This window comes from Dermochelys coriacea, chromosome 12 (genome assembly GCF_009764565.3).
Source record: "Dermochelys coriacea isolate rDerCor1 chromosome 12, rDerCor1.pri.v4, whole genome shotgun sequence".
Classification (NCBI taxonomy): domain Eukaryota; kingdom Metazoa; phylum Chordata; order Testudines; family Dermochelyidae; genus Dermochelys; species Dermochelys coriacea.
Window position 1 is genome coordinate 43,883,115 of NC_050079.1, and position 26,491 is coordinate 43,909,605.

Here is a 26,491-nt window from a genome sequence, read left to right on the forward strand (position 1 = left end):
GAAAAGCTCAGACTCACAGATGGAAGCAGGGCTGGGGAATTTTGAGGAGAGACTGGATGAGGAAAGTGGTCAGTGGAAACATGTGACTCAAAGAACCAGGCAGAGAAAAAGACGGTCTAGTGAAGGAGAAATAGAGCTTAGGAACAGGTTTGCAGAGTTGGAAAATGAAGAAGGGGCTCAGCAGGTACTTGTTGAAGGTGGAAGGGTAAGGAAGAAGAGAAGAGAGGCTAGTCCTATAGAAAAAGGGGAAGAGTCAAGGGAGACTACACCAAATATGAGCCCCAGGAGGATACAGGATGGGTTGAAGAGGATTGTAAGGGAAAATAGGAATGGAAAGAACTTGCAGCCAGAGGGAACAGGGGAGAAACTGGAGAATAGCACTGTCACCAGGAAAAGGCAGGTCTATGTGATCGGGGACTCTTAATTGAGAAGAATAGACAGGCCTGTAACTAGAGCTGATCCTGAGAATAGAAGGGTGTGCTGTCTTCCGGGTGCTAAGATACGGGATGTAGACCTGAGGTTGAAAAGGATCCTAAAGGGAGCGGGAAAGAATCCCCTAATTATCCTTCATGTGGGAACAAATGATACAGCCAGATTCTCGCTGGAAAGTATTAAGGGAGACTATGCTAGGCTGGGGAAGACACTTAAGGAAATTGAGGCTCAGGTGATCTTTAGCGGGATCCTTCCTGTTCCTAGAGAAGGGCAACAAAGGTCTGACAAGATTATGACTGTCAACAGATGGCTTAGGCAGTGGTGCTATAAGGAGGGCTTTGGGATGTATGGCCACTGGGAGGCATTCACGGACAGAGGTCAGTTCTCTCGGGATGGACTTCATCTGAGTAGGGAAGGAAATAGACCTCTAGGATCGAGGCTGGCACAACTGATAAAGAGAGCTTTAAACTAGGAATTGGGGGGAGATGGATGGGAGATGTCCAGAAAATCTCCACGCCAGATTTTAGCACTGAGAGGGAAGAAGATGAAGTAAGAAAGGATACAGCCATGGGTAGGAGAATGTATATAAGGAGCGAGGGCGGTGTGGATACTAGTCTAATTGGTTATACTGGCTGTAGAATGACTGTGCCTAATAGGGTACAAAATGTGAGCGAGGCCAAACAGCAAAAATTAAGATGTTTGTACACCAATGCGAGGAGTCTAGGTAACAAAATGGAGGAACTAGAGCTACTGGTGCAGGAAGTGAAACCAGATATTATAGGGATAACAGAAACATAGTGGAATAGTAGTCATGACTGGACTACAGGTATTGAAGGGTATGTGCTGTTTAGGAAAGACAGAAACAAAGGTAAAGGGGGTGGAGTAGCATTGTATATCAATGATGAGGTAGAATGTAAAGAAATAAGAAGCGATGCAATGGATAAGACAGAGTCCGTCTGGGCAAAAATTACATTGGGGAAGAAAACTAGTAAAGCCTCTCCTACGATAGTGCTTGGGGTGTGCTATAGACCTCCGGTATCTAATTTGGATATGGATAGAGCCCTTTTTAATGTCTTTAATCAAGTAAATACTAATGGAAACTGCGTGATCATGGGAGACTTTAACTTCCCAGATATAGACTGGAGGACCAGTGCTAGTAATAATAATAGGGCTCAGATTTTCCTAGATGCGATAGCTGATAGATTCCTTTATCAAGTAGTTGCTGAACCGACTAGAGGGGATGCCATTTTAGATTTAATTTTGGTGAGTAGCGAGGACCTCATAGAAGAAATGGTTGTAGGGGACAATCTTGGCTCAAGTGATCATGAGCTAATTCAGTTCAAACTAAATGGAAGGATTAACAAAAATAAATCTGCAACTAGGGTTTTTGATTTCCAAAGGGCTGACTTTCAAAAATTAAGGAAATTAGTTAGGGAAGTGGATTGGACTGAAGAACTTATGGATCTAAAGGTAGAGGAGGCCTGGGATTACTTTAAATCAAAACTGCAGAAGCTATCGGAAGCCTGTATCCCAAGAAAGGGGAAAAAATTCATAGGAAGGAGTTGAAGACCAAGCTGGATGAGCAAGCATCTTAGAGAGGTGATTATGAAGAAGCAGAAAGCATACAGGGAGTGGAAGATGGGAGGGATCAGCAAGGAAAGCTACCTAATTGAGGTCAGAACATGTAGGGATCAAGTGAGAGAGGCTAAAAGTCGAGTAGAGTTGGACCTTGCAAAGGGAATTAAAACCAATAGTAAAAGGTTCTATAGCCATATAAATAAGAAGAAAACTAAGAAGGAAGAAGTGGGGCCGCTTAACACTGAGGATGGAGCGGAGGTTAAAGATAATCTAGGCATGGCCCAATATCTAAACAAATACTTTGCCTCAGTCTTTAATAAGGCTAAAGAGGATCTCGGGGATAATGGTAGCATGACAAATGGGAAGGAGGATATAGAGGTAGATATTACCATATCAGAGGTAGAAGCGAAACTGAAACAGCTTAATGGGACTAAATCGAGGGGCCCAGATAATCTTCATCCAAGAATATTAAAGGAATTGGCACCTGAAATTGCAAGCCCATTAGCAAGAATTTTTAATGAATCTGTAAACTCAGGAATAGTACCGAATGATTGGAGAATTGCTAATATAGTTCCTATTTTTAAGAAAGGAAAAAAAAGTGATCCGGGTAACTACAGGCCAGTTAGTTTGACATCTGTAGTATGCAAGGTCCTGGAAAAAATTTTGAAGGAGAAATTAGTTAAGGACATTGAAGTCAATGGTAAATGGGACAAAATACAACATGGTTTTACAAAAGGTAGATCGTGCCAAACCAACCTAATCTCCTTTTTTGAAAAAGTAACAGATTTTTTAGATAAAGAAAATGCAGTGGATCTAATTTACCTAGATTTCAGTAAGGCATTTGATACTGTGCCACATGGGGAATTATTAGTTAAATTGGAGAAGATGGGGATCAATATGAACATCAAAAGGTGGATAAGGAATTGGTTAAAGGGGAGACTGCAACGGGTCCTACTGAAAGGCGAACTGTCAGGTTGGAGGGAGGTTACCAGTGGAGTTCCTCAGGGATCGGTTTTGGGACCAATCTTATTTAATCTTTTTGTTACTGACCTTGTCACAAAAAGTGGGAGTGTGCTAATAAAGTTTGCAGCTGATACAAAGCTGGGAGGTATTGCCAATTCGGAGAAGGATCGGGATATTATACAGGAGGATCTGGATGACCTTGTAAACTGGAATAATAGTAATAGGATGAAATTTAATAGTGAGAAGTGTAAGGTTATGCATTTAGGGATTAATAACAAGAATTTTAGTTATAAGTTGGGGATGCATCATTTAGAAGTAACGGAAGAGGAGAAGGACCTTGGAGTATTGGTTGATCGTAGGATGACTATGAGCTGCCAATGTGATATGGCTGTGAAAAAAGCTAATGCGGTTTTGGGATGCATCAGGAGAGGCATTTCCAGTAGGGATAAGGAGGTTTTAGTACCGTTATACAAGGCACTGGTGAGACCTCACCTAGAATACTGTGTGCAGTTCTGGTCTCCCATGTTTAAAAAGGATGAATTCAAACTGGAGCAGGTACAGAGAAGGGCTACTAGGATGATCCGAGGAATGGAAAACTTGTCTTATGAAAAGAGACTTAAGGAGCTGGGCTTGTTTAGCCTAACTAAAAGAAGGTTGAGGGGAGATATGATTGCTCTCTATAAATATATCAGAGGGATAAATAGAGGAGAGGGAGAGGAATTATTTCAGCTCAGCACCAATGTGGACACAAGAACAAATGGGTATAAACTGGCCACCAGGAAGTTTAGACTTGAAATCAGACGAAGGTTTTTAACCATCAGAGGAGTGAAGTTTTGGAATAACCTTCCAAGGGAAGCAGTGGGGGCAAAAGATCTATCTGGTTTTAAGATTCTACTCGATAAGTTTATGGAGGAGATGGTATGATGGGATAATGGGATTTTGGTAAGTAATTGATCTTTAAATATTCAGGGTAAATAGGCCAAATCCCCTGAGATGGGATATTAGATGGATGGGATCTGATTTACTATAGAAAATTCTTTCCTGGGTATCTGGCTGGTGAATCTTGCCCATGTGCTCAGGGTTTAGCTGATTGCCATATTTGGGGTCGGGAAGGAATTTTCCTCCAGGGCAGATTGGAGAGGTCCTGGAGGTTTTTTTGCCTTCCTCTGTAGCATGTGGCATGGTTGACTGGAGGGAGGCTTCTCTGCTCCTTGAAGTTTTGAACCATGATTTAAGGACTTCAATAGCTCAGACATGGGTGAGGTTTTTCATAGGAGTGGGTGGGTGAGATTCTGTGGCCTGCGCTGTGCAGGAGGTCGGACTAGATGATCAGAATGGTCCCTTCTGACCTTAGTATCTATGAATCTATGAATCTATATCATCTGCAAATTTTGCCACGACACTTTTTACCCCTTTTCCCAAATCATTTATGAATATGTTGAACAGTACTGGTCCCAGTACAGACCCATGGGGGGCACCACTATTTACCTGTCTCCATTCTGAAAACTGACCATTTATTCCTACCCTTTGTTTCTTATCTTTTAATCAGTTATTGATCCATGAGAGCACCTTCCCTCTTATCCCATGACAGCTTACTTTGTTTAAGAGTCTTTGGTGAGGGACCTTGTCAAAGGCTTTCTGAAAATCCAAGTATGCTATATCCGCTGGATTACCCTTGTGCATGTGCTCGTTGACCCTTTCAAAGAATTATAGATTGCAGGGGCATGATTTCTCTTTACAAAAACCATGTTGACTCTTCCCCAACAAATTTTGTTCATCTATGTCTCTGAAAATTCTATTCTTTACTATAGTTTTAACCAATTTGCCTGGTACTGCAGTTAGGTTTACCTGCTTATAATTGCTTGGATTGCCTCTGGAGCCTTTTTTAAAAATTGGTTTCCATTAGCTATCCTCCAGTCTTCTGGTACAGAAGATGATTTAAATGATAGGTTACATATTACAGTTATTAATTCTTCAATTTCACGTTTGAGTTCCTTCAGAACTCTTGGGTGAATACCATCTGATCCTGGTAACTTATTACTGTTTCATTTATCTATTTGTTCCAAAACCTCCTGTAATAACACCTCAGTTTGAGATAGTTCCTCAGATTTGTCACCTAAAAAGAATGGCTCAGGTTTGGGATTCTCCCTCACATCCTCAGCTGTGAAGACTGATGCAAATAATTCATTTAGTTTCTCTGCAATGGACTTATTTTCCTTGAGTGCTCCTTTAGCATCTTGATTGTCCAGTGGCCCCACTGGTTGTTTAGCAGGCTTCCTGCTTCTGATGTACTTAAAAAAAATTGCTGTTACTTTTTGTGTCTTTGACTAGCTCAGGGATGGCCAGCCTGTGGCTCTGGAGCCACATGTGGCTTTTCAGAAGTTAATATGCGGCTTCTTGTATAGGCACTGACTCCGGGGCTGGAGCTACAGGCGTCAACTTTCCAGTGTGCCAGGGGTGCTTACTGCTCAGGCCTTGCCCCCATTCCACCCCTTCCTGTCCCCTCCCCTGAGCCTGCAGTGCCCTCCTTCCTTCCCCTCCAAGCCTCCTGCACGCCACGAAACTGATTGGTTAGCTGATTGGTAGGGAGAGGGAGGCACTGATTGGCGGGGCTGCTGGTGGGTGGGAAGTGCTGGGAGCGGGGGTGGGGAGCTGATGCGGGGCTGCTGATGTATTACTGTGGCTCTTTGGCAGTGTACACTGTTAAATTCTGGCTCCTTCTCAGGCTCATGTTGGCCACCCCTAGCTGTTCTTCCAGTTTCTTTTTTGGCCTTCCTCATTAAATTTTTACACTTCACTTGCCAGAGTGTATATTCCTTTCTATTTTCCTCAGTAGGATTTAACTTCCACTTTTTAAAGGATGTCTTTTTTGTCTCTAACTGCTTCATTTACTTTGTTTTTTAGCCAAGGTGACATTTTTTGGTCCTCTTATTATGTTTTTTAAATTGAGGTATAAATTTAAATTGAGCCTCTGTTATGATGTCTTTAAAAAGTTTCCATGCAGCTTGCAGGGATTTCACTTTTGAAGAGTCAGAGCCAGGAGAGATCTCTCAGTGGGACGATACCTAAGAAGTATATGCTATTGGAAATACAGAGCTGCACAAGTTTGTAAGGGTGGAGGAGAGAACACTGTAAATAAATTGCACAAAGGGTGTTTGGCCAGAAGTAGGTCTTTGAGTGGTGTGTGGCTAGAAAAGAGGCAGAAGTGGGGTGATGCCCTGTCACAATCACTTCCAAAGCCAAGCCTGGGAGCTTACATTCATAACTTTACTAGACACTAACAATCATGGTCTTAATAAAGATGCTGGATTTATGGCTTATTACAACAATCTGTAACTCACTATGTCCTATGACTGTGGAGGTGTTAACTGGCCACTTCACCTGGAAAGGGCTTTTACAATATGTGGTAACTTCTTATGCTAAATACTCTGTGTCACTTGATATTTATCTGTGACACTCTGGCTATGATTGCACTACAAAGTTAAGTTGACTTAAATTAAGTCGGCAATCATCCATTGCTGCACTTTAAAGCACTTTTGCATATCCACATAACGCTCATTGTGTTGGAGGAGTGCATCCACAGTTGGTGCTCTTGCATCGACAGAGAGAGACGTGCACAGTGGTAGCTATCCCACTGTGCAGCACCCCACCTTCTGCCACTGGGTGCTCTGGGAAGGGACCACAGTGAATCATGGGGGAGGGCTCAGTATCCCATGATGCAGTTTTCTTCATCCTATCATTTCATGGGCTTCCTACTATGTTTTGCGCCGCTTTTCAACAGCCCCTGTAAACTGTGCACCTGCCATTTCTGTCTGAAAGTGTGGATCTTGCACTGCTCTCCAGTCTTGTGATGAGCATTACAAAAACAACGCGGCTGGTCCTGCAGTATTTCATGAGCTGCGAATCTGATGACACTGTGGTGTCTGCCCTGCTGCATGCCATGGAAGAAACAATTCAAGATTGCTGTGGTATTCATGGGACAGCTGCACACCGTGGACCATTGATACTTGGTCTTGGGAAACAAGCACTGAGTGGTGGGATTGCACTGTGATGCAGGTATGGGATGATGAGTAGTGGCTGCAGATGCTCAAAAAGCCACTTTCCTGGAACTGTGTGCGGAGCTTGCCCTTGCCCTCCAGTGCAAGGACAACCAAATGAGAGCTGCCGTCACAGCAGAGAATGACTGGCAATGCTGTGTGGAAGCTGGGAACTCCAGACTGCTACTGATCAGTTTTGAAGCAGTTTGGAGGTGGAAAGTCCATTGTGGGGGTTGCAGTAATGCAAGTGTGCAGGGCCATTAGTTGCCTCCTATTACAAAGGACTGTGACTCTGGGCAATGTATGGGAAATAGTGGATGGCTTTGGGGCAATGGGATACCCTAACTGTGGCGGGGCAATAGATGGCATGCATATCCCCATTTTGGCCCCAGACCACCTTGCAATGGAATACATCAACAGAAAGGGCTACTTTTCTAGGGTATTGCAAGTGCTGCTGGATCACCAGGTTGTTTCACCAACATCAGCACAAGGAGGTCAGGGAAGGTGCATGATGCACGCATCTTCAGGAACACTGGCCTGCATAGAAAGCTGTAAGCAGGGACTTTCTTTCCAGACCAGAAGATTGTAATTGAGGAAGTGGAAATGCCAATTGTGATCTGGGAGACCTAGCCTACCTCTTGTTCCCGTAGCTCATGAAGCCTTACACCAGAAACCTTGACTGTAGCAAGGAGCGCTTCAACAACAGACTCAGCAGAGGCAGAATGTCCATTGAACGTGCCTTTGGCAGATTAAAGCGTTGCTGACACTATTGGTAGGTTAGACCTCAGTGAGGAAAATATTCCCATGGTCATAGCAGCCTGCTGTGCTCTGCATAACACTTGTGAAACTAGGGGGAAAAGTTTCCGTAGGGAGTGAAGGCTTGAGGTGGATTGGCTTTTGAGCAGCCCTGTACCAGGGCTGTTAGAGGGGCTCAACAGGGAGCTGTTCAAATCAAGAATGCTTTGAAGGAGAATTTTGACAATGTGCCCCAGTAATATGACTTTCTCTAATGAATTGAGCCAGGCATTACTTTCTTGCACTGTAATATGAGCCTTATAATGATTGCTGTGTGTGCATTAATTTTACTTTGCAAATGCAGTGATTGCTATTATGTATTAATTTCAGCAGCAACCACCATGTGTAGTAGACCAATAAAGATTCATTTTCTTTCTATACGTACACTTTTATTTAACAGCTATACAAATATTTCTGTTACCTACAAGAGACATGACAATGAAGAGCACTTTTTACAATAATGCTTTCACAGCTGGGTGTATGTCCAGCTGTCATTGTGAAACATCTTCCTGGGTGGAGTGCATTGACTACTGCGATGGACCAGGAACACGCAAAGAATGGGGTGTGGGAGGAGTTTGGGGAAGGCATAGAAGGCATTTCTGTTTGGGTTGCAGGGTGAGACAAGCATGGATGTGTTCCACCTGCAGCACAATCAAGGACCTCAGCAAGTCCAGTTGGCCCTCAAGCAGCTATATCATCCACTCCAGTCCCTGTTTCCTCTCCCTGCTATCCATTCTCAATTTTTCATTGATAGCCTCTCTCAGTGCTCTCCGCTTGCTATCAGCAGCATCAGGCGATTGCAGCACCTCCCTGAACATGTCTTCCTTACTCCTCCTGTTCATCTCCTTATCAGACAGTGCCATTCAGCTGGTGTGTAGGAGTAGACCCTCAAGGCCACATCTGAAGAAGCTAAAGAAACAATAAACTCACAGCCTTGATTCCTTTCAAGTTATACCACTTTCTCACTTTCCTATAGCAGGCACACAGCACAGCGAGAGCCCTAACCATGGTGGGTTTGGCACAGGGGGAAAGAGGCAAGATGGGACAAAGGGTCGGTGGGTTTCAGAGTGGGGTGACTACAAATGCCTAGGGACACTATTCTGATTACTGGCACCGTTTTCCAAAGGCAGGGGTGATAGAAGCTGATATATCGCTCCTCTGGGTGACCAGAGATGCAAGGGTGCAGCTCCTGCATGGGTGCAGCTGCAGGCTGAGTCTGTATGCTGCTCACCTGTATGCTGCTTTGGCGCCTGTAGAAGTAATTGCCGATTAGCACAGCAAAGTTATTGTGGGGGAAGAAGTAAGGTAGCCCTCCCAAGGAACCTTTGGCAGAGGATCGCAGAATACCTCCATGAAAGTATCCTAGAGATCAGTATGGAGAATTCCTGGCACATCCCAGTGTGCATCAACAAACTTTTCTGTCGGGTCTCCTCTGTCTAGGTTCACAGGGAAATGAGAAGCAGATGCAAAAAGTGCTACTGTTGGTTATTTCTACCCCCTTCTACCCTTTGAAAAAAAATATAGCTGTAGTTCATTTCTCCCTATAGTATCAAAGTACAATGAGTATTTACTGGAGCTCCCCTCTCCCGCATGAGGCATGCCAGAGTGCTGGGACTGCCTAGACCCCTCTGGAGTTAAAAAGAGGTACTGGCTTGCCACGCCCTCAGACATCTCTGTTGCCTGTCCCCCATGCTCCTCCTACTCCACTTCCTTGTCTGTCACTTCATCCTCAGGATTCACTCTGCTGCTTCCAGCTTCCCCAAAGTATCCACAAGGGTCTTGATGGTGGAGGTGGGGTTGCTGAGGATGGCATGCAGCTCCTTGTAGAAGTGACATGTCTTTGGCAACACACCAGATTGGTGATTGGCCTCACTTGTCTTCTGGTACACCTGCCTCAGCTCCTTGATCTTTGCACAGCACTGCTGCGTGTCCTTCTCGTACCCCCTAAGCTCCATGCCACAAGTAATTTGCCCATATGTATCAAAATTCCTATGGCTGGAGCAGAGCTGCAGCTGCACAGCCTCCTCTCCCCACAGATCTTACAACTCCAGTGTACTCAGGCAGGAGCGTGTTTGCTGCAGGTACCCACCATTTTCAGCTGGGAAGATACTATGTGAGCTGTCTACACCGAACAAAGAGGAAGAGGAATTTCAAAAATTCTGGGGCTTTAAGTGGGGAGGGAGGCATGCTTATGTACCTGGCTGCAGAGCAGCAGAGTTCAAACCAGAGCAGTCATGACGGGCATTGTGGGGTACTACCTGGAGGCCACTTAGGGTGACATAAGCAACGCAGTGTTTACACTAACTTCATTGCAAAAAGCTCTGTGCTTCTCGTCCAGGTGCTTTTATTTTGTCGGCATAGCAGGAGAGTTAAATTGGCAGGAGGAGCATTGCAGTGCCTACACCTCCACTGTTTTGTTGACGAAAGCTGACTTTTGTCAACAAAACTGTTTAGTGTAGACATGGCTTCTGAGAACCTTTCCCAGAACTGAAGAAGAGCTCTGTGTAAGCTCTTAAAGCTTATCTCTTTCACCAGCAGAAGTTGGTCCAATAATGTTACTTCACCCATCTTGCCTGTCAAATAAATACTCTACAGTTACAAAGTAATTACGCTTTGTTTATGCTAACTTCCACTGATTCCTATAACTAGAAGCTTAACTACACAAGTGAAATATTAACCTGGAGCTTTTATATTTTACACATCCAATTTTAGAACTCAAGCATATTAGCTGAATAATAAATAATCATGTAATAACTTTACAACTCTAGAAACAAGTCACAGTTAGCTACTGGAAACAATAATCAAGCTGTAATTAGCCAGTGTATAAATTCACTGAAAATGTTAAACAGTTGACTCAATTCTCCATCCCTGAATGTTTCTCTTTTTCCCTTTGCCTGCCACAGTCTCCAGACCTTATGTCTTGATGGGAATTTCCTCACATCTTTGCCAGAAGCGCTGGGAAACCTGCAGCAGCTCTGCTCCCTCGGGCTTTCCTTCAACAACTTCAGAGAGGTGCCAGTGGTCTGTGAGAAACTCACTACCTTGGACAAACTGGCCATGGCAGGGAATCAGCTGGAAACCCTGAACCTTGGGGTGCTGAACAGGATGAGCCACATCAGATATGTGGATCTTAGGTAAGTGGACTCTAGCTGCTTGAACATATATCAGCCAGAGTGCTCCTCAACCCCACTTCCAGCAAAGGAAGCTGTATAAATGCTCTAACATGACTTATTCTTACTGGTATTTTCAGAGCTTGAGAAATTCCACTTTGGAAGGTATTTAAGAGAAAGGCAAGCTAACTGTGCTGTGGCTCAGGTCACTGAGCACTGGTGTTCAGCACTGCTGCTCTGCTACTCCTTAGTAGGGAACTCACCAGCTCTCCTGGCCTTGCCTCACTTGCTTCTCTGGAGATGAGACAGTTACTGATTTCTAGCCTGTAAATTCCTGCAGCAATGGTCTCTTCATCCTTAGAAGAACATAGTGAGACTTCTGATCAGTTAAGAGACAATAAAAATCTATAGCTGAAATCACATGTATGCCAAGTGCCTTCCCAGGTTCCTGGGTGACCATGCACAATACAGCTCTCTGTCCCAGAACCATGCCTTCCATCTGCTAGCCTCTGGAAGCTGCCCTCAGCATCTCCTGCCTGTTAAAGGTATTCAGAAACTGAGCAGAGCCAATAATATTTAATGCAACAATGAATAGTGGCTGAACAGACATAGGGACTGCTTCTGTCTGTACCCCTCCCAGAAAATCCCCCTTCACCAGGGAATCCCCCTTGCTCTACCTCACTCACCCCCCCCAGTCCTCTATCCTGGGTTTGGTCTCCAGACTTCTCCACATCCCTCCTTTTGGTGCAGTCTCTGCCTGTCTGTTCCCCACTTCTCCCTCCTGCCATCATTTCACTCTGTCCCCCACTTCCCCCCAAAATAGAAAACCTTTCAATGTTCTTTTCTCTGATCCTTTATCTCTTATCTCTGAGTGTTTAGGATGAACCACCTGTGGAGATTATCTGTTGACAGCCTGGAGGGCAACAAATCTGTGACCCACATGGATTTGCGAGACAATCAGCTGAATGACCTGGATCTGAGCTTCCTTGGCAGTCTGGAGCAGCTGCACTGTGAGCGGAATCAGCTGAGGGAACTGACTCTGAGTGGCTTCTCCCTTCGGGCCCTCTATGCCAACAGCAACTGTATGTCCATTTTATCTCCTTCACCTGCCTGCTCCCTCCCCAGACCCGGGGAGAGCCCTTCTGTCACCCCCGCCCCACAGAAACATAGTTACTCCAAACACAGGTTGGCGGCTCCTTAGAGTTCAGCCCTACTCTTAGTATCCTGTGGAGCAATAGCCACTTCAAAGATGGAAACTGTAGCAGCCCCAGGGGTTATCCCACAGAACCATGTTCTGCATCCTCTGTTCAATCCAGAAAGGGCCTCTCCTCTCAGTATTAGTATTGTTGATGTGTAGTATTTTATTTACTTGTATTACAGTAATATTCAATCAGATCAACACCCCATTTTGCAAAGTGCTTCACAGACAGAGTAAGAGACTGTCTCTTCCCTAAAGTGTCTGCCATCTTGGTTAAGGTTATCCAATCAAGTGTGTGTAACAAACAGAAGGAGAAGGAGGCTAAGAGTAACAGACATGGGAACATGTGGCTGCATGGGCACATGCCCAGCTTTCGGTTTTTAAAGTTATAAACAATAGGTCTAGTTTTTAGGATCTTAATGATATCTGTAATCCCCACTGGACACCTGTATAGCCATTATTTCTTGCTGCCAGGGATGTCTTGTTTCAGTAACATTGCCAAATGTGCAGCTGGATGCTTCATACTAAATCTAGCTGAATCCCTTTGCTGCATCTGGGCTGAAAAACAGGAGTCTTTGTAGTTTCCATACAGAACAGCAGCAGCTCACTTTACGCATAGCAGCCACATGTTTCTGGGATCTATACTGTCTTACTCCTAGGTTTGAAGGGGGCTCTGGAAGTCTGGTTTAATCCCTTTTAGTAGCTTTGGTGTGAGCATGATCTATGTGGCAGCCAGTGGCAGCTGGTGACTTTTTTCAGAAGTGAAGCACTTATCAGAAAGTCTCACAAATTCCAATATATATTGTCGTCCTTGTAGTCATGATTGGACGTGTCTGCTCTGCCCTGCCAGACTATCGCAGTCTCTCCCTTATGCTTGCAGGGATCTAGTGTCATTGGCCCCATGGTGATGCCACAAGCCCTTTGCAGCTTTGCTGTCACAGCCCCGCTCCCTTGCTCACCAGCCAGGAGTGTAGAAGCTGTCCCAGGGCAGGAACTGTTGAGCATCAGGGTGGCTTCCCCAGTGGCTGGGGGCTCGTCATCCTGGTTGGTGTCCTGGATAGGATGACTGCAGTCTCCCATGTGCCCTAGTGTCTTGGGCCCCTCTGCCATGCAGGGAGCTCCTTCTGCTATGTCAGTGCTAAGAGGGATCCCCCTGCAGCCCCACTGTCAGAAGTGACCTTAATTCCTGCAATCCTGCGGTGGCCTCACCAAGCCTTGATTACCATTGCAACACCCTCATAAAGTAACTCCTGTGCATTATACATTGCCATTGTAACAAGGCAGCTTCCTGAGGTGCCAATATTTGTATCATGATTTGAACGTCACGTGTATCATGATTTGAACTTCACCTGCAGCACTACATTTTCTGGCATTGTTTCAGTACTGAGATGGAGAGAGTAATGTGACAAATTTAAATCAAATTATAAGACCTTCTTGTAGACTTTTGTTACTCTCAATGAACATGCTTAGCTGTCCTTAAGCATCTCTCTATATATACAAAAATGTAGCTTTTGGGAATTAGCTTCTCAATTTTTTTAGTTAGGCTGTGTCTCATTTGCCTAGGCTGATGAGCCTTCCAGTGAGTATAGCGTCTTGCAGCAAAGTGAACTTTCCTGACTTGTAGAACTCACTGACCCTTCCCTCTAGTTCATCATGCTTTTCACAAGGAGAAAAGGAAATGGAAGTGCATTTCAGTAGCATCTTATAATAAGAGTTACAAATGGAAAGATGTCCGTGCAGATTCTCACTTTAGTCTGTGGCATTGTTGCTTAAAGTACTGATGTTGGGTTGTAGCAAGAATGATCATTTTTGTTTTGCCATGTTCACTAGCCATCCAAAGAAATCCCGCCTCTGGTGCTTTGATTAAATGATATATGCACTCAAGTTATTCTCATTTTGCTGCTGTTCTTGTGAGTGAGAACGGTTCTCTTGCTGCCCTTTGTGCTGCACTGCATCATACTAGAGACAAGTATCCTATAACCACCGCAGTAGAAATAATAATCTCTTGGAACACCCTTTTAGAGAAATATGTGGTTCTGATATCCGAGGAGAGAAGAACTGCAGCCTGGCTCTTCATACCATGAGCTTTTCCTGTCTGCAGATGCAACAAATGTCTGTCTGGGCACTAGAGATTTTCCAGCCCTATCTGGTCATCCTGAAGGGTTGGCACTTGATATCTACCCTAGTATATTTCTGGGAAACGGTGTTTGTGTCTCTGCTGTTCCCCTTCTAGCAGCCTGGACTCATTACTGTTTGCTTTATTTGATCAGGTCTGATGACTGTAAATGTTTATCCAGTCCCTAGTCTGCTGACCTGCTTAGAAATCTCCCGGTAAGTGGTGACACACAAAAGGATACAAAGTGAAATCCTGGGGGGCCTGGACCACTTCCTGCAGATTCTCTGGAATTCAAGTCCTGGGCCGCATGTATTAAATGACACAGGCACCCTCTCTAGGCTTCTTGGGAAATTACAAGGAGAGACTTGATCACTATCAAATCTGAGTTTTGCATGGATCTATCAAAGGTCTTCATGTAGTGACTGCCACTGTTGCATGGGATCTGTCTCTTCAAAGACTTCTGCTTTTGTATCTCTGAAAGTATGCTTAGTTGGATTTTTCTGTCCATTCAATTGACTGTTCATTTTAAATGCCACTTTGTTATTTCAGGTCTTTTCCATCCCCAAAACTTGCCTTCAGAAGAGAAATCTTTGTTCCTTAGAGCTCAGCCCCATAGCATGCCCTTCCCCCATGTGCATGTTGGCTTCCATAGGAATTCTACCACAGTTCAAGGGGTCAACATAAATTCCAATGCCTGAGTTTTCGTGCCTCAGAAGCTCTTTTCATGTAGTAGGTAAATATGCTTCTGGAGTTAAACACAGCAGTGATTGGATTGGGCTTGTTGTATGGGAAAGTTTTGTCAGTATCTGGTATAATTAAACCAGTATGCATACCACTATAACTGCCTATCAGGGATTTCTCTTCCAGAATGAGAGTGGGTTTTTTCTGTTTACTTTAAACCTCTTCCAAAACAATATTAGCTATACTGCAAAAAGGCATTCTGATACTGGAGTAAGTGTGTCCATATGAGGAGTTATACTGGTATAACTGAATCAGTTTAATTCATACTGTAGCTTTTACCAGTATACCTTTCCCATGTAGACAAGCCCTTAGTCCAATTTCCTGATGGTGTTGGGAGCTCTTAGTTCATCAACTGATTTCTCTGAGTTCATGAAGCAACTTCTAGAATGTCCAACTGTTCCTTTTTCTGCCTTCTAGAGCGGGGTGGGGGCAAACTTTTTGGCCCAAGGGCCACATCAGGGCGCGAAACTGTATGGAGGGCCAGGTAGGGAATGCTGTGCCTCCCCAAACAGCTTGGCCCCCTGACCAGCCCCTCCCAGGACCTTCCGTCCCTAACCACCCCTGCTCCCTGTCCCCTGACTGCCCCAACTCCTATCCACACCCCCGCCCCCTAACAGGCTCCCCAGGACTCCCACACCTATCCAACCCCCCCTGTTCCCCATCCCCTGACCATCACCCCCAGAACCTCTGACCCATCCAATCCACCCTGCTCCTTGTCCCCTGACCGCCCCCTCCCAGGACCCCCTGCCCCTAACCACCCCCCAGGACCCCACTTCCTATCCAACCCCTGCTGCTCCCTGTCCCCTGACCGCCCCGACCCTATCCACACCCCTGCCCACTGACAGGCACCCTGGTATCCCACTCCCTATCCAACCCCCCCTTTTTCCCCACAACCACCCCCCGAACATCTGCCCCATCAACCGCCCCCTGATCCCCGTCCCCTGACTTCCCCCTGGGACCTCCTGCCCCTTATCTAACCACTCCCGCTCCCCGCCACCTTACCATGCTGCTCAGAGCAGCAGGACTGGCTTATTGGAAAGCCTGGGACGTGAACGGGTGCAAGCCTCGCTGCCTGCGCAGCAGCATGGCTGCAGGGCAGGGGGGACAGCAGGGGAGGGGCTGGAGGCTAGCCTCCCCAGCTGGGAGCTCCAGGGCTGGAAAGGATGGTCCCGTGGGCTGGATGTGGCCTGTGGGCCATAGTTTGCCCACCTTTGTTTTAGAGGAAATGGGGGTATATAGTTCTTCTTTGAGTGATAGTCTGTATAAATATTCAACAGTTGGTGTTTGCTTGTCCAGTGTGCACGTCTCAACTTTCTATTCATCCGTTAGGGTTGGTACAAGCTTTCTTCACATTCCCATTTGTTCCAGGAAGAATATAAAAGATGGAGCTATCCAACCACACCCAGTTCATTCTTACTGCTTATGGCATGGGTCAGAGCAGCTCACTTTTGGAGCAAACATACCTGTTTCTCATTGTGCATAGTTCTTATAGCTTGCAGTTAGTAATTGTGTTAGGTTTTTAGTTTTCCCGAACTTGGGTTCTTCAGCAAAGAAAGGACTTCTCCTTCACTGAATGTTTGGTACCAATTGCCTGCAGGGGAGACCACAAGTCCTCAGACTTTAAGAGCTGCCCCTCATATAAGGCCATTATCTCCCAAATGACCATCCCCATGCAAGGAGTCTTGTCCATTTCAGCAAGGGACACGTTTCAGACCATTGCAAAATCTTTATGCCTTCTCAAAGTGGACCCAGCAGTTGACGGAATCCCACCTGAGGGCCTTCCTGATGGAGCAGTCTCTGTGATGAGACTCTGATCCCGGCTTCCAGACATTGTGAATCTCTGGGGACTGGAGGTCATAAAAGTCAGTGCTGGTGGCCTCTTCAAAATTTTCCAAGGTACCCTTAAAATCCTTCTCATCTTCTAAGAAGCACCTCTAGGGATTTACCTGGACTTTTGATATGGCTCTCCCCATTGATGCTGTCCCAGTTCCTGGAACCAACAGTATCAGCACTGTTGCCTCCATGATTCTCAGGGCCAGCTAGACCGGTACCTTCAGCACTTACTGGGAGGGCACACACTCTCACAGAAGAAAACTACTTCTCATCCTCATTCACATAGCACAAGAACCACAAGAAGCTAATGAAATTAAGAGGCAGCAGGTTTAAAACAAATATAAGGAAGTACTTCTTCACACACCGCACAGTCAACCTGTGGCATTCATTGCCAGGGGATGTTGTGAAGGCCTCAAGTATAACTGGGTTCTAAAAAAAAGTGGATAAGTTCATGGAGGATAGGTCCATCATGGCACACATGCTCAGGATGTTCCTAACCTCCAACTGCCAGAATCTGGGAATGGATAACAGGATTGATCATTTGATAATTGCCCTGTTCTGTTCATTCCCTCCAAAGCATCTGGCACTGGCCACTGACAGAAGACAAGGTACTGGGCTAGGTAGACCATAGGTCTGACCCAGTATGGCTGTTCTTATGTTCTTCTCCTCAGCCTCAGAAGGGAGCTGGCAACTGCCCCCAACCAGGTTCCAGGACTCTGTTCTATCATTTTCTCCTGTATAAGAGAAGGATACTCACCTCTGGCCAAGGCATGAGTACAGTACTAACCCCACCTGGAGTTCAGAACCACAGACAGCAGCCGCCTTTTCCCATGCTACAACCACAAAACCCAGAGTTGCTGGTACCAGCTAATCTGTCTTCGTAATCACTCGACGAGACCCTGATATCACACCAAGTGATGGCTACTCCAGAAGACCATAAATCATCCAGGACTTGATGAGGCATATACCAACAACTATAGAGATTCCCCTCAGGAATCTGTTTGCCAGTGAGTGTGAAAATACTGATTGATCACTTAGTGGATGGATGACTGATATGGCAGCCAAATGAACTCTCAGCAAGAGACCAGTTTCTGCCGGTACCAGTTCCGCTGGTATTTCCACATAGCCTGGAAATATGGTGCTGGCGGGTCCAATTGGAGAATCTCATCCACTTTGAGAAGGACCGTGCTGTAGTCTCTGTTTGCATAAGCTCCTCATTTCTGACTCCAATGAGAATCATCAGCTGCAGAATATGTATACAGGCTACCACTCGAAGAAGAAAAGAGGCTACTTGCCTATACAGTAACTGAGGTTCTTTGAGATGTGTAGTCTATATATGTATTTCATCACAGACCTGCCATCCTCGCTACTGCAGAGTCTTCACAAACCACTAAAGATGGCAGAGGAACTGGATGTAGTTGGGTGACTCCGCCCTTTATATTCTCACCAGAATGCACAAGGATATGAAGGGCACATACGCCACCCCAACCAACACTGCTAACTAGAAATGTTTCTAACGCAAGAGCATTGGGCATGCAAATCACCAACTGTGGAATATGAAGACAGGCTACACACCTTTAAGAACATGAGTACTATTCATGCAAGTAACCTCTTTGTACTTCATATTAAGTGTTCCCCTTCCCAGGGAAGGGATAAATATTTTGTTTGAAAAGTGCTTTGAATATGTCAGTTCCTATATGAGGTCTGGGTGTGATTAGGGCTCAGACAACCCTGTGTTCCCCCTCTCAGCCAAATTGTCTCAGGAGAGGGGGGATTGGTTACTGAAAGATCTAATCTAATGGCTGCCTCAATTTCTTAGGGTTTATGGCAAGTTTAGCTCCATAGACTTTGCCCAGTTCTAATTGTTTCACATCTAGGCTGCAAAGTTCTCAAGTGACACTTCCCCCCACCCCATGCTATCAGAAAAACATTCTCTCATTTTGTTAATTTCTACTTTCCCTTAATATAGAGGCAGCTGAGAAAAATAGAAAGAAAATAGATTTAGCAAGGCTAATTTGGTAAGATTGAGACCTATGGTTCATGGCTGTAGCTCCTTGATAGAAATAGTCTGCCTGGATTTTCATGAACATAAAGTAGAACCTGATGCCAGTCTGAGTTTAGGATTGATTAGGCCTCTGGGTAAAAGGAGTGAGAGCAAAAGATTCTTCTGAGCATGCTTCCTGAAACACACAGGCTTTCCTGTGTTGGTACTCTGAGAGAGAGTGCAGGTTGCAGTTCCTCTGCTGAATTCTATTCTGTGGGACAACTCTCTCTTCAGCCCCTTTCTCATATCTTGTGGGCAAAGGTACAGCACAGCTATTCTTTTGAAAGAGAAGAGAGCAGTGAAGAGAGTGAAGCATCTCCTCATAACAGAACAGACTAGCATGAAAGGAAAATGAATATTTCCAAGACTAGAAGCCCTGTTGAACCAGCTTGGCATGACTAGGTGACTGGCAGCCTTTCAGATCTTGATCATTAGTTCAGCATTCAGTCAGTAGAAGTTGAAAGCTGTTATGAATGGCTGTTTATTGGGCCATGATGTAAAAATCTGGGAAAGGGAGATATCTTAGCCTAGGTCCCAGTGGGCAGGCTACCTTCTTGTTCAGTGCTAATTTTCCCCTTTTTGGCAGGTCTCAGCAGAGAGACCAAAGACTGAATGGACCATGGAATCTGGCCTCTCCTCTCACTCAAGGCTCTGGGGTGAAGTGCATCAACATGCCAGCATAGGGAAGCTTTCCCTGCTCCTGCCACAGCTGTGGGATAAAACATCATGGCCATGAATCAGCATTCTTTACCAGTCCTACACTCACTGGTTTTGTTTTAAATGAGTTTGAATGAGATCTGGTGCGTGTGACTGATTCTACACTGTCGTTTCTTTTTCTTTAGGTTCATCTCTTGTGCTATTTTATATTTGAGAATCACTGGAGTGTTCCAGCAAAATCTCTACATGATGGGTTATAGGTTCAGTAGAATTCTGATATCTTGCTGCCTCTTCCTCCTCTTATGGTTTCCATTTCCTCTTCTCAGTAACCAGCTGCTGTGTATCCCTGACTGGGCCTGTGAAGCAAAGAAACTTGAGGTTTTGGATATGAGCTACAATCTCCTCACAGAGCTTCCATCAAGGTAATAGCAAACCTCCTTCTTGGCCAAAGGTGGGACTCCCTCCAGGGTGTGTGTCTTGGGGGAAAAGAGTGATAGTACTCTTCTACCCCCCAACAATGTTCCACTTGCTTATAAAGAAAAGGAGTACTTGTGGCACCTTAGAGACTAACAAATTTATTAGAGCATAAGCTTTCGTGAGCTACAGCTCACTTATGATGCCAATATGTGGCGCCACACTGTCTGGACTGTGCATATGTTCAAAACACTGATAGATTTTTAAGGTCAGAAGGGATCATTATGATCATCTCATTTGACCTCCTGAATAACACAGGCCAGAGAATTTCATCCAGCGATTCCTGCATCTACCCCAACAATTTGTGGTTGAACTAGAGAGTATATTGTAGAAAGATAATCCAAGCTTGATTTAAAGGCTTCAAGTGCGGGAGAATCTACCACGTCCTCTGAAAAAATTCCAGTGGCTGATTATCCTCAACAATAAAATGTATACCTTATTTCCAGTTAGAATTTTGCTGATTTCAACTTCCAGCTGTTGGATCTTGTTGTGCCTTTGTCAGCTAACTTAAAAAAGCCCTGTAATACCAGGATCTTCTCCCAGTGTAGGTTATTTTAGACTGTTGCCTCTTTTCTATGAGTTGCTCTTAACCCTTCCCCCCCCCAACTAATTAAATATGGTCACACATGCTGTTCTTGGCTCCTCAGGCTTGCCTCTATCTCATTGGGGTTCAAAATCAGTCACAAGCAAAATTAAGTGAGAGGAAATATTTAAACATAAAAATACAAATGATAATTGGGAATTATTTAAGAATGGTTTGTTAGATGCCCAAGCCCCACATTCTTCAATCACAAAAGAAGGCTACTTCAGTTTAAAAAAACCCAATAACAATACATCCTGGCTCAGAAAGGAGGTGAAAGAGGAAGTAAAAAATAATGGAAAAGCAGCGAAGCTGATAGCAATGAGTACAAATCAGCAGTTAGGAAATACAGACAATTGATAAGGAAAGCTAAAGGTATCAGTGAAAAATCTATGGCCAGTAGGGTTAAGGACACTAAGAAGGCATTCTTTAAATATGTCAGGAACAAATTAAATCCTACCAGTGATATAGGTCTAATACTTGACAAGAATTGTAAAACTATCAGCTATGATGCAGAAAAAGCAGAGGTATTCAATAAATATAGGCGTTCTATATTTGAAAAGAAGCAGGATGATGTGTTCTCATATCTCAATGTGATGATGAAATACATTCTGTTTTATCAGTATCTAGGGAAGATGTTAACCACCAACTGTTGAAGTTAAACATTTTTAAATCTGCAGGGCCAGATATATTGAACCCAGAAATATTAAAAGAATTGTCCTAGGAGCTCTCTGAAAAATTTGGCTTGATTTTTAACAAATCTGGGAACACTGAGAAAGCAAAAGCCAATGTTGTGTCCATATTTAAAAAGGGTAAACAAGATGACCCAGAAGATTATTGATTGGCTGGTTAACCTGATAATGAACTTGGGCAAAATCATTAAAACGCTGATAAGAGATACAGTCAGTAAAGAATTAAATTATGGTATAATAATTAATGCCAGTCAACATGGTCTTATGAAAAATAGTTCTTGTCAAACAAACTTGATACCATTTTTTATCAGATTACAAGTTTGACAGACAAAGGTAATTGCGTTGACATAATATACTTAGAGTTTTGTAAGGCATTTGAACCATGACATTCTGATTTAAAAAAAAACCCACTATACAAAATCATATTAAATGTATTAAAAACTGGTCAACAGATACAGAGAAAAAAGTAGTTGTAAATGAGGAATCATCATCCAGTGGATGTGTGTCTAGTGACATCCCTCAGGTATCTATTCTCAGCCCAGTGGTATTAAAAAAACTTGATCAGTGATCTAGAAGAAAACTTAAAATCATTGGTGGTAAAGTTTGCAGATGACACTAAAAGTGGTGGAGTGGTAAATAATGATAGGGACAGGTCAATTGTACATGCCAGCCTCGATTGCTTGGTTTAAAGGGCTCATTTGAGGAATGTATTTTAACACAGCCATTTGCATAGTCCTGTACTTCATAACAAGGGCTGTTGGTCACATTTATAAGATGGGGGACTGTATCCTGAAAGAGCAGAGATTTTGGAAAAGACTTACATGAAAACGAGTAGAATGTGAGCTTCTGATGCAATCCAATAACTACGACAGTGAATGAAATCCTTGGATTTACAATCAGGGAAATATCAAGTATGAGTAAGCAGTGAGGGGACCATTACTGGATACTGTATCCAGTTCTGGAGTCCACACTTTAAAAAGGATGTTGACAAATTGGAAAGGCTTCAGAAAAGAGTTACAAGAATGATTTGAGGTCTGGAAAATATGACACCTAGCCAGAGACAAAAGAGAAGCTCAATCTAGAGAGACAAGGAGGGTGAAATAAAACGCTTGTCTCTTTCACCAACAGAAGTTGGTCCAATCAAAGATATTACCTCACCCACCTTGTCTCTCTAATATTCTGGGACCAAAACACCTACAACACCACCTCAATCTATGTAGTTTATTGAAGATTAGGTTAAGAGGTGACTTGATCACTATATATAGTCCCTACGGGGGAAAAGATTTCTGATAGTAGACAGCCCTTTAGTTTGGTAGAAAAAGGTATAACAAGATCCAGTAGCTGGAAACTGAGGCTAGGCAAATTCAGAGTAGAAATAATGTGCAAATTTTTAACAAAGAGAAATTAACAGAAACAACTAAAAAAGGGATGTGATGGATTCTCCATCACTTGAAGTCTTTAGATCAACATTGGATGTCTTTCTAAAAGATGTGGCTTATCTCAAAAAGAAGTAACGGGGCTAGAATTTTGGGATTAATGTATTTTTTGTCCTCCAAATCTGTGTATGTTTTTGGGCAGAGCTGCTTTATGTTATAGGCACAATAAACGTATGGCAAGGGTCAATGTGCCCAGAGTATGTGATGATGGTAGAATCTCAACTTCCATTTCAATTGAAATGAAACTTAATTCAACCCAAGGTACTTAAGGATGATAAGGATCATAGGATAACTATGAGCTGCCAATGTGATATGGCTGTGAAAAAAGCTAATGCAGTTTTGGGATGCATCAGGAGAGGCATTTCCAGTAGGGATAAGGAGGTTTTAGTACCATTATACAAGGCACTGGTGAGACCTCACCTAGAATACTGTGTGCAGTTCTGGTCTCCCATGTTTAAAAAGGATGAATTCAAACTGGAGCAGGTACAGAGAAGGGCTACTAGGATGATCCGAGGAATGGAAAACTTGTCTTATGAAAAGAGACTTAAGGAGCTTGGCTTGTTTAGCCTAACTAAAAGAAGGTTGAGGGGAGATATGATTGCTCTCTATAAATATATCAGAGGGATAAATACAGGAGAGGGAGAGGAATTATTTCAGCTCAGCACCAATGTGGACACAAGAACAAATGGGTATAAACTGGCCACCAGGAAGTTTAGACTTGAAATTAGACGAAGGTTTCTAACCATCAGAGGAGTGAAGTTTTGGAATAGCCTTCCAAGGGAAGCAGTGGGGGCAAAAGATCTATCTGGCTTTAAGATTCTACTCAATAAGTTTATGGAGGAGATGGTATGATGGGATAATGGGATTTTGGTAAGTAATTGATCTTTAAATATTTGGGGTAAATAGGCCAAATCCCCTGAGATGGGATATTAGATGGATGGGATCTGAGTTACTATAGAAAATTCTTTCCTGGGTATCTGGCTGGTGAATCTTGCCCATATGCTCAGGGTTTAGCTGATTGCCATATTTGGGGTCGGGAAGGAATTTTCCTCCAGGGCAGATTGGAGAGGCCCTGGAGGTTTTTCGCCTTCCTCTGTAGCATGGGGCACGGGTCACTTGAGGGAGGCTTCTCTGCTCCTTGAAGTCTTTAAACCACAATTTGAGGACTTCAATAGCTCAGACATAGGTGAGGTTTTTCGTAGAGTGGGTGGGTGAGATTCTGTGGCCTGCGTTGTGCAGGAGATCGGACTAGATGATCAGAATGGTCCCTTCTGACCTTAGTATCTATGAATCTAAGGAGCTGGCTGAAGCATGCTAAGAACATAAGAATGGCCATACTGGGTCAGACCAAAGGTCCATCCAGCCCAGTATCCTGTCTACTGACAGGGGCCAATGCCAGGTGCCCCAGAGGGAGTGAACCTAACAGGTAATGATCAGTGATCTCTCTCCTGCTGCCATCCATCTCCACCCTCTGACAAACAGAGTCTAGGGACACCTTATTCCTTACCCATCCTGGCCAATAGCCATTAATGGACTTAGCCTCCATGAATTTATCCAGTTCTCTTTTAAACCCTGTTATAGTCCTAGCCTTCACAACCTCTTCAGGCAAGGAGTTCCACAGGTTGACTGTGCGCTGTGTGAAGAACTTCTTCCTTTTATTTGTTTTAAACCTGCTGCCCATTAATTTCATTTGGTGGCCCCTAGTTCTTATATTATGGGAACAAGTAAATAACTTGTCCTTATTCACTTTCTCCCCACCACTCATGATTTTATATACCTCTATCATATCCCCTTTTAGTCTCCTCTTTTCCAAGCTGAAAAGTCCTAGCCTCTTTAATCTGTCCTCATATGGGACCCGTTCCAAACCCCTAATCATTTTAGTTGCCCTTTTCTGAACCTTTTCTAATGCCAGTATATCTTTTTTGAAATGAGGGGACCACATCTGTACGCAGTATTCAAGAAGTGGGCATACCATGGATTTATATAAGGGCAATAAGATATTCTCCGTCTTATTCTCTATCCCTTTTTTAATGATTCCTAACATCCTGTTTGCTTTTTTGACTGCCGCTGTACACTGCGTGGATGTCTTCAGAGAGCTATCCACGATGACTCCAAGATCTTTCTCCGGATTAGTTGTAGCTAAATTAGCCCCCATCATATTGTATGTATAGATCGGGTTATTTTTTCCAATGTGCATTACTTTACATTTATCCACATTAAATTTCATTTGCCATTTTGTTGCCCAATCACTTAGTTTTGTGAGATCTTTTTGAAGTTCTTCACTGTCTGCTTTGGTCTTAACTATCTTGAGCAGTTTAGTATCATCTGCAAACTTTGCCACCTCACTGTTTACCCCTTTCTCCAGATCATTTATGAATAAGTTGAATAGGATTGGTCCTAGGACTGACCCTTGGGGAACATCACTAGTTACCCCTCTCCATTCCATTCCACTAGTTACCCCTAACCATTAGCAGTTATCTTTAAGAACTCTTGGAGGATGGATGAGGTCCCAGAAGACTGGAGAAGGGCTAACATAGAACCTATCTTTAAAAAGAGGAACAAAGCGGACCTGGGGAATTATAGACCAGTGAGCCTAACTTTAATTCTTGGAAAGATACTGCAACAAATTATTAAACAATCAGTTTCTAAGTACCTGGAAAATGATGGGGTTATAAGAAATAGCCAGCATGGTTTTCTCAAGAACAAATCATTCCAAACCAACCGTATTTCCTTCTGTGACAGAGTTACTTCTTAAGTGGCTGGGAGAGGGGGAACACAAAGCAGTAGATATGATATATCTTGATTTTTAGTAAGTCTTTTGACATAGTCCCACATGACAATCTTATAAATTAACTAGATGAAATTACTATGAAGTGGGTGTACAACTGGTTGAAAAACTGTACTTGCAGAGAATTTATCAATGGTTCACTATTAAAGTGGAGGGGTGTATCTAGTGGGGTCCTACAGGAGTCTGTCCTGGGTCTGGTACTGTTCAATATTTGCATTAATGACTTGGATGATGGACTGGAGATTATGCTTATAAAATTTGCAGATGACACCAAGCCAGGACAGATTGCAAGCACTTGGGAGGGTAAGATTGGAATTCTAAACAGTCTTGACAAATTGGATAATTTGGTCTGAATTCAACAAGATAATATTCAGTAAAGACAAGTGCAAAGTACTTAGGAAGGGAAATCAAATGGACGACTACAAAATGGGTGTAATACTTCTGGAAAGGATCTGGGGTTTACAGTGGATCACAGATTGAATATGAGTCAATAATGTGATGCAGTTGCAAAAAAGGCTAACATTATTTTGGGATGTATGGTATGTAAAATACAGGAGCTAATTGTCCAGCTTTACTTGTCGCTGGTAAATATTGAGTTCAGCCATGGGCACCACACTTTAGGAAAGATGTGGACAAATTGGAGAGAGTCCAGAGGAGAACATCAGAAATGATAAATGGTTTAGAAAACCTGACCTATGGGGAAAGCTTAAAAAAAACTGGGCATGGTTAATGTGAGAAAAGAAGACTTAGTGGGGACCTGACAATAATCTTCAAATATTTTAAGGGCTGTTATAAAGAAGACTGTGATCAATTGATCTCCATGTCCACTGGAGAAAGGACAAGAAGTAATGAGCTTAATCTGCAGCAAGGGAGATTTAGGTTAGATATTAGGAAAAACTTGTTAATTAAAAGGGTAGTTAAGCTCTGGAACAGGCTTCCAAGGGAGGTTTTGGAATCCCCATTGTAAGTTTTTAAGAACAGGTTGGACAAACACATATCCGGGATGATCTGAGTTTA

General features: G+C 43.7%; 1 protein-coding gene across 4 annotated transcripts in view; it reads left to right on the forward strand.

The window, feature by feature from the left end:
- The window catches only part of PHLPP2 (PH domain and leucine rich repeat protein phosphatase 2), a 157,649-nt gene that overhangs the window by 74,575 nt on the left and 56,583 nt on the right, over nt 1–26,491 (forward strand). For all 4 annotated transcript variants that reach the window (XM_043494744.1, XM_038367803.2, XM_043494746.1 and 1 more), the window contains 4 exons: nt 10,709–10,939; nt 11,795–11,997; nt 14,384–14,444; nt 19,831–19,926. In XM_043494744.1, the coding sequence (XP_043350679.1) occupies nt 10,709–10,939; nt 11,795–11,997; nt 14,384–14,444; nt 19,831–19,926 (591 nt within the window). The remainder of the gene's footprint in view (nt 1–10,708; nt 10,940–11,794; nt 11,998–14,383; nt 14,445–19,830; nt 19,927–26,491) is intronic.